Below are 8937 nucleotides of genomic sequence, written 5' to 3' on the forward strand. Positions count from 1 at the left end.
CAGAGGCACTAAAACTAGATGTGGAGAATATACCTGTTTCTTTGCTAAGGTTCAGAGAGTGATCTTTTTGGGAGCTGGAGCAAGGCTGGCTTATTCTGAGTGCTTGAATTTCACCATGTCTCTTTACATGCCCCTCCTGGAAAAGATTGTACTGGATTGAGCTTTGGTAAAAATTGCTGGTGTATGTAGGTGAAGGTTAAGAAGATCCTTTCTAGCCTGCACTGTCCCAGTTCAGGGAAAAAAATAACAAACAACCACACACAAAAAACCTCCATGAAACAAAAATGAACAAAAACCAACCAATCAACCAACGCAAAAAAACCCCAAAACAAAACAAACAAACAAACAAACAAAAAAACCCAAACAAAACAAAACCCCAAAATCAAAACCCCAGAAGAAACAGGAATGATCCTTTTTGTTACTGTCTGATATCAACTTTTGCAGAAGATAATTGATTTTGTCAGGGAATTCCAAGAGTATTTTTAGTCCTTGGAACTGTGTTTGAGATTAATTAACTCTACCCCAGCCAAAACCAGCACAAGACCCTAGATGGGAATTGCATTTATTTGCTGATGTTCACGTAACAAGAGATGAAGTGACCATGATGATTTTATTAAAACTGTAAGAGGCTCACCAGGAGGTTTTGTTGGTTTGCCCAGGATCACTAGAAGGAATGAGAGAATTGGCTTCCTTCCTTCTTGTTTGTAATGGTTTAAAGCAGAAAGTTCTTACTCTGACTTAATGTAGAGAGAGCCAGTTTTGCCACATGTGAAGCTGGTAGCTGAATCTGACTAAATGCACATCCGTCTTTATTCACGAGGTTGATAATATCCAGCTCTGTTTCCATCACATCAAATATGAATGGCCTCTTAATAGGAATATAATTGTGTCAGAAGTAATCTGGGCAAGTCGCTGAGGCATAACACAGTCAGACCCAAGATTCGGGACAGCCACAGAGGTCAGTATTTCTACTGCTTGTACAAGTGCCAAAGTGCAGATTAGTTTGGATATACAGCAAAGTTTGTATCCAGAGATATCCCACCAAGGTATTTCTAAGGCCATATAAACATAATTTGGATCTCACACTGGTGTTTCAGGATTACACCCTTCTGCTTTCAATAGAGTTATTCCAGATTTATCTGGAATCTGAATTATTTTAAGAAGCATTGTGTACTTGCAAAATAGTTTGAATACCTCAGGTTTGTTTCTAGTAAGCTTTCACTCTTGCTACTAATGCCTTGCATAGGATTTTATGAGAGAAACTCCATTTGTTTTAACCGTTAAGTTTTTATAGCTGGAAGCAATTTTCTTTAGTGTAACATTTCAGGAGCCCTTTATGGCTAGCGATATTTCATTGAATGCCTGAAGACTGAAACCTAGTGCATGACTTTATCATGTATAAAGCTTATTATCTGACATAATTTGGTGCATAGCAGGCTTATTTATTTAAAAGGTCACACAATCATATTTCACCCCTGGTAATGGCATTTTTATCCATTTAATAGGTTTATCCTAAAGCATATTTATTCCAAATGCATTTTATTCAGAAGCCAGTTAATAACTTTAACTGTTCAGGCTCTTAGCAGAACACAGAAACTAGCTTTTCAAAACAAGAATTTGACCAGTTGAGCCTAATCCAGCAGCACACAAGATGCTATACAGTGTCCCGTGTGTCATCTCTTGATTCAACTCAGCACCTTGAAGCATTAGGCCTTAAGTCATCTTTGGGCCTCCAAGTTAGCCAGGGTGAGACAATGATAGGGAAAAAACCACTGTACTGTATAGAGTCTGAAGCTGCCTTGACCCTTGAACTGCCAGCTATCCTTTGGTTAGTTACAGGTAATAATTCTTGGGATCAAAATTTGTTTTGGTTTATCCCCCAGAGAATTTGTTCAGATTTCACTATAGTTGCCTTTGTTTTGCCTGTATGTGTAAAGGCAGTTCTCACTCCCTGGGCCAATGCACAGGGACCAATGGCACCTGTAATTAAAGCTGTTCATTTTCTAAAAACTTGTGCTTTAAGGGTCCAGGTGCAAGTAGTATTTGCCTTTCTTCAGGACTGAGCTGAGTTTACTCTGGAATGTTCCTTGTAAATTACACCAGTAATTGCAGTAAGCTTGTGCTGCTGCAGAGGAGAGAAGCAAGGGTGACACACAAAACCTTGCAAGAGCTGGGGCTGTCATTTCTGACTGTGTGTCCCCTCCATACAACCTGCAGAGTTTTCCCAAAACAAGGAGAAGGCATAATTTGCATCTCTGCTCTGCCCAGGATGAGCTTTGTGTTTGCGTTGCACTATATTCCCCCAAGAATTAACATAGCTTATTAAGAGAAAAAGCAAGCTGGGTTATGTTTTGGTGGCCTGGAGGGTTCAGAAGGGAAATGGTTGGTCTGAGCCACATGACTTCTGAAGCAATGGTTTTGATCTGGTGACAGCAATGACACCACACCAGGGATGTCCTGGCCTGCACCATGTCACACAGCGCTAGCATGATTGCTGGCAGCCTGCAGCTTAGCTAACTTCCTAGAGAGCATTGGTGCTTTCAAATAAGGTGCTCTGCAGGACACTACGATAAGAATTTTAAAAAGGCAGAGGAAAATCCAAAAATCCAGTCTTAGAAGGATATTTATTACAGAAGACACCAGAGGGAGAAATGCAGTTATCTCTGGAGAGGTTGGGATGTTGGGGAAAAGGGACTGTCAGCTGTCAGAACATAAGGCAGCAGTTGTCTGCTGGCTGTGCCTTCAATACAACACTGCTGATGCCTTCTCCATGACAGGACAATGTGTCAGAAATCACCTGTAGCTAAGTCGCATGTTTTAAGACTCTCAGTGTTTTAGCAAAAGTAAAGGGTAGGTCTTTGTACATCCTTTGCACTATCCATTCTGCTTCTCTATAAAAATCACGTTTGGCCTAATCAAGCAGTATATATTCTCATCTTTGTTTCATCAGCTGATGATTTTATTTCAGGATAAATAGGCGACATACTGACAGATTAAGTAACATACAGCACAGAAAGGAAAAGGTAGGCAGTGATATTACTGTCATATAAGATAGGCTTAATTAATGTAGAATTAATGCTTTGTCTTTCTGGACTAAAGGTCCAAGTCATCACCTTCCATTAAAATCTGCAGGGGCAGCTGAAGCTAGTTGTAATACATCACTATTGCATGAGATTATTTCCCATCATTTTGACCAGCCTAGGCAACCAATTGTATTACCAATATATGTGAATAAAAAGCACACTTGCAATAACACCAGATAAGAGAAAAAAGTGGCAGTGTTATGTGCTTCAGGCCATAAACTGACTGCTGAAGAGAAGCAGGAAGAGAGTTACCCTATGGGCAAGTTAGTATATAACTGTCTATTATGAGCTTTTATATCTTCCTCCAAGGCTTTGATACCGAGAGACAGGATGTGAGTGCAAGGGGATGGCTTGTGAGCCACATCCTCTGTTTCGGTTATACTTAGCTCAGTGACTACACCACTCCCTGTACCTAAGCTGGTTGCATTTGTGTCATGTAGGCATGCCCTTAATGGGTAGGCTTTAAATTATTCTATATTTAGCTTTTGTTTCTTCCTCAAGCATTCTGCACACATTCAGCCTATGAAGGGATGTGATGACAAGCTAAAGACCTCTGGGACCTCCTTGTCAGGATTCCTCTTCAACAGAGAGAAAAATGTGCAACAATTGAAAGAGTTAGATATATACATGAAATAGAAATGGAGAAAAAGTAGGGCAAGAGATCAGAAAACACTGTGTAGGGCTTGACCCAAGCTGACTCTAATCGATAGAAAAATTTCCACTGGCTTCCAGAGGCTAAGATTAGTTAGATGAGTTATGGCTATTTATATCATTTAATGCATGAAAGAAGTCACAGTTATAGGTATCTTTATAAAGACTTTTAGAGGGCAATATATAAGGTAGTCACTGAACATAGCAAGTGAATCTTTGCTTTAAAGAAACTGGAAAGGCAAGGATAGGTTTGTTATCAGTTGCCTCACCTAAGAGAAATGTACTTGTATGAACAAGTTCCACCTGCAATTGTGGAGCACAAACTATTCAAGACAGACAGATTACTGAGGGTTTCAGAAGGATCTTTTCAAACAGACTGACCAGACACAAAAAAGTGATAAAGAATTTTATACAAAGGAAAAAAAATATGTAAACCATTATAAGCTGTAAATGACCAGAAAAGAGAATTTGGACTTACTGTAGATCTGTGCAAATGTCAGAGCTGTTCTGAGCTTCAGTCAAAAAGACAAATAAGAGGTTAGGAATTTTTTTCCTGCGGTAATAAGTTAAAAAGAAATAGAAAACATCAGGAGCTGTTGGGGCATGAAAAAATGCTGCTTCTTGGCACTCTTCAAGTAAACAATGTTTTTCTGTTCGCAAAGTCTATGTTTGGGTATCAAGCTAATATTATTGTAAATGTGCCAGGCACTGAAGAAATCCAACTCATCCAAAAGCAGACATGTGCCTGCTGATGGAAACTCCTGCATTCCTGGCTGGTGTGTGGATGTTTACCAGGATTAGGAGGGCCTCTTCATGGGGACAGAAAGGTGCAGGCATTCTGCTCCAACCTGAGGAACCACCAGCACTTCAGGCCTGAGGAAAAAGAGTCATCAGCCTCTACATACCTCTGCTGAGGTGGCCGAAGTGCATCCTATCCCACCGTCCAACTGTCTGCCGCACTTAACATTTAAGTCAGCAGTAGTTGGTGCAACACTGATGTGCCATCTCCCACCCAGAGGTAGAAGAGTTTGTAGCACAGATGGAAGTCACTCAGCAGCTTCTGAAATTTAAACATGCAGTTTGACCTGCTCCACGTGTGTGGGCTGGGAGGAAAGAAGCAGAAATATTTGTGTTCCCTCTCAGGGGTGGGAAGGGGTTTGAAGAAGCTTTCTGTCCCATCCTCTGTACTTTTTCCCCTCTTGCTTCAATGCCTCGCTTCAGTCTCTTCCCAGAACCACAAGTGTTCTGCAGAGAGCAGCACCCTCAGTAAACAGAGGCTGAAGGAGTCTAAAGACTGACCAAACACGTGGATTCCCAATCGCTCTTCCATGGATCATTCTAGTGCCTGCCCAACCTTTGGGTTGGAGAAGTGCCATGCCACTGCAAATGCCAGAAGTACACTGCCTTTCCATAATAAAAAGGATTTGTTTTGCCCTTCTTGGAAAGCTGAACAACATGGAGGGAATCACAATCCCTTGTGGGGATCAGGGAATATCCACTGAGAAATACATCTTTAAGGAAATATTACTTGCAGCTCAGCAAGTAACACCAGAGCTTTAGCAGCCAAGCTACAGTCAAAAAGCAGCCCTTTGAGAAGAAGCCCAGGTACCATGACTTGGCCAGCACACAGAGCCACAGGTTATTATGCCAGTTGTTTGTTTGTGTGGGTTTGGAAGAGATAGGTGGAAGGAGGCTCCAAGAAAAATTTGACCCTCACATTGCATTGGCAGAGTGGAGTCTTCTTCGAGGTTACAGGGCAGAATAAAAACCTTGATGTTCTCTAAGACAGTTTTCTCCTCCAAACAATGAAGTGCCTCTCATGGACTGCTGTGGCAGTCCATAGCTTAATGTTGACCAGCAGACCTACAGCATAGAAGTGGACAGGGCCATTTCTGAGACCTCCTCCATTAGGAACACCAGGACAGGAGTTACACTGCTTGCACCATCCTGTGGCTACCCACAGCCAGCTCTACCTGCTGGACCTTCTAAGGAAACACACCTTTTGGTGCCCTCTGATGTGGACACGGATCCTGAGTGCTAGACTGGGTGGTGGGCCCATTAATTGTCTTTTGCCATACTCTGTCCCTAAGAGAAGTGCTTGGCTCTTGCAAACCATGTGTGTGTGTGTGGATCCACCTCAGGGAAGGAAGCAGAAAGACTGTAGTATGGGAGCACACAGAGCAGTCCAAGGTCACTAAGGAATAGGCTGATCTGAGATAGGAGAGAAAAGCAAAATAAATGCATTCTTGAAGATGGGTGGGGGTTGGCTCCAGGGCTGCAAAGTGCAGTACCAGAGGCAAGAGCAGGCTGAAACTGCTATAATGACCTTCAAGAGTCTCAGAAGCAGATGGTAGAAGATATTAGAGGCTGGAATCTCTCTGGGAGTGACAAAATCATGTCCTGACAGTAAATAGGAGAGACTGAGATTGGGAGCAATAATGTGGTGGCCTCTCCCTATAGCATCCTACAAACCTGCGTACATTGCCTTTCTATTTGTCCCGCCAGGCAGGAGCAACAGCATTTATCTTTGCCCACAAAGGAAGTGAATGAGCAGTCCTTCCCTTTTTTGGCCCCTCTCAGGAATGGAGTCCATGCACCCGAAAAACCTGGAGCTTCCCTTGAGCACCACAGCCTGCCTGCAGGCCAGGTGGACCTTTGGTCTGAGTGCCAGTGCTTCCATACTCATCTCTGAGTGCTTCCATCACCCCCTGCAAAGTCTCCTGCCTTATCCAACAGCAAGAGCTTGACTTCTGTAGTTCTTTTTTAGCAGACTCAGTGAATATCTACGGTTGGTGACCTGCTGGTTAATAAATATTACTAAAACATCTGCTTTGCTAAAATCCAAAAATAACATTAAAAATCCCAGAGACAAAGAATGCACAGAGAGGACTTGCTCTGCTTTTGTTCCTGATGTTCACCTGAGTTTCCTAACAGCATTTGATTAATTCACTATCTTTTCCTTTGAGTTTGTAGGCCAATTTCATTTGTTGAGAACTTTGACATGTCCCAATAGGCTAATATCAAATACAACACTGTCCACAGAAGACCAGAAGCCAGGCAGAGGAGCGAGGCAGAAACCCAGCCAGGTGCCTTGAGCATGGGAAGGGAGGGTGGGACATCGTGTCCCTTGCTGGCCATGCCAGGGCAGGCAGCACTGCTTGGTATCCAGCCAAGCGAGCAGGGACCGTATAAGAGCCAGAGGGACATGTCAGGGCTTAGGAAATGTAGTTTGGAGTTGGTATGAGGAGGAAAACTGGGAATATAAGGAGGACAAAAAGCTTTTGCTGTAGGAAATCGGGGTTGGGGGATAGAGGGTCTGGAGATAGTGGTGGACATTGTCTGTGGACCAAGAAGAAAGCTGTATGCCTCCCAGCCACTGGGCTACAGGCAGAAAAATGGGAAAACTCACCTGCTTACCTTATTCGAGAAGAGAGAAAGCTCACCCAAACTGACCTGTTTACCTCATTTGAGAGGAAACTCACCCAAATTAGGAGGCAGTAAACTACATTTAGCTGCGTTTAACCTCTGCTTGTTAACCTCAGTTAACCCCACTGCCTCCCTCTCAGTCTAGAGGTCAATACGCTCCATGAAGCCACGCATCTGCCTCTGCCTCCCAGGGGTCAAGGAGGGATAGAGCTTCATTTTGGGCTCTGCATTCCCTTAATGGAGAGCCTTCCCCAACTTCACGTTCCCTTTATTTTTGTGGTGCATTTTCTTTGCGGGTTCCCTTTTGGGAGTGGGAGATGGAGATCCCAGCAGGGACACCCTTGCTCAGGTCCTCTGGGGGCGCATCCCTCTCCCGTTGCTGCGGCGCTGTGCCCAGAGACATCACTGCATGGTAGAAGATATTAGAGGCTGGAATCTCTCTGGGAGTGACAAAATCATGTCCTGGCTGTAAATAGGAGAGACTGAGATTGGGAGCAATAGCGTGATGGCCTCTCCCTATGACTGCATAGGGAGAGACTATGTCTGCAGCAGTGTGTGTGCGCTGCCGAAGGGGGTCTCTCCCGGATTTTCCTTTTCCCCGGCAAAGGGAAAACACGCAACTGACAGGGGACGGAGTGCTGACAGTTGGAACTGGGAGCTGTCAGATGCTGGTGTCGGGATGGGAGCGAGCAGCTCGCCAGCTGCGGCAGAGCGGTGGCATTTCCTGCCAGTGCTCGGCGGCGGAGTGGCTGACACACACCGCCGCCCTTCGCCGTGCCCCGCGGTGGGCGAGCGGAGCGCCGATTGCGGCGGCGGTGACTCCAGCGGGGCTCCCCTGCCGCACCGCCCGGGCGGGGGGGGACACCCCCGCTCGGTGCGCTCCCCACCGCCGCCGCAGTGCCCCCCCACTCCCGCACGCTCCCGCCGCACGTGAGCGCTGCCGCCGGCGCGGAAAGTGTGTCACTGGGTGAGGGGGGCGGCCGGGGGCGGGGCGGGGCGGCCGCCGGGGCGGGGCGTGGCCGGGGCGGGGCGGGCGGCGGTGCCGCACTCGCTCTGCGCGGCTCCCCGAGAGCGCTTTTGTTGTAAAGGGGAGGGCGCCGCGGCGGGGACGCGCACCCGCCGCTCTGACAGGCGACGGCGCGGCCGCCTCCCGCTCTCCCTCCCTCCCGCCGGCTGCATGTAGGGCTGCGGCAGCGGGGACACGGAGCTGGGAGGACAACGACGAGCGGAGCCGCGCCGCGCCGACCGGAGCCGAGGCGGGTCCGGTGGAACCCAGCGCGGCGCCGCCCGTGCCCCTGCGGGAGGTGGCCGCCATGGAAGTCAGCGCGGGTAAGCGGGGGGCGGCCGCCGCGGGGGCAGTCGGGCGGGCTGCTCGGGGTGGTCCCGCAGGGCCGGGCGGGCGCGGGGGCGCGGGCTGGGTCGGTCCGGGGTGCGGCGGGGCGAGGGGAGGGCGGGCGGCGGCGGCGCTGCCCAGCCCCGGCCCCGCTGGTGGCCGGGACGGCCCCGCGCCGCCTCACATGGACCCGCCGGGCGAGCCATGTGCGCGCTGTGTTTACGTTCCGCGCGGCGCGCCCGCTCATTGGCCGCGCGGGGCGGTGACGCGCGCATTGCATAATAGCGGCGGGGCGGCGGCGCGGGGCAGCGGGCGGCGCGGACACGTGAGGCGCGCGGGCGGCCGCTGTTTTGGTGACCTACATTCGGGGCGGCGGCGGCGGCGGGGGCGCGCCGGGGACACGTGGGGCCGCGCCGCCGCTGCGGCGCCGGGCGGCCCCGCCCC

The 8937-nt window shown here is 48.2% G+C and overlaps 1 protein-coding gene across 1 annotated transcript in view; it reads left to right on the plus strand.

The window, feature by feature from the left end:
* Nucleotides 1-8247: 8247 nt before the first annotated feature.
* The window catches only part of NR1D2 (nuclear receptor subfamily 1 group D member 2), a 28845-nt gene continuing 28155 nt past the window's right edge, over nt 8248-8937 (plus strand). The window contains exon 1 of the mRNA XM_027675397.1: nt 8248-8489. Coding sequence (XP_027531198.1) covers nt 8474-8489 — 16 coding nt within the window. The 5' untranslated portion in view covers nt 8248-8473. The remainder of the gene's footprint in view (nt 8490-8937) is intronic.

The sequence above is a fragment of the Neopelma chrysocephalum genome, unplaced genomic scaffold, assembly GCF_003984885.1.
Source record: "Neopelma chrysocephalum unplaced genomic scaffold, ASM398488v2 Primary Assembly neopelma1_26, whole genome shotgun sequence".
NCBI lineage: Eukaryota > Metazoa > Chordata > Aves > Passeriformes > Pipridae > Neopelma > Neopelma chrysocephalum.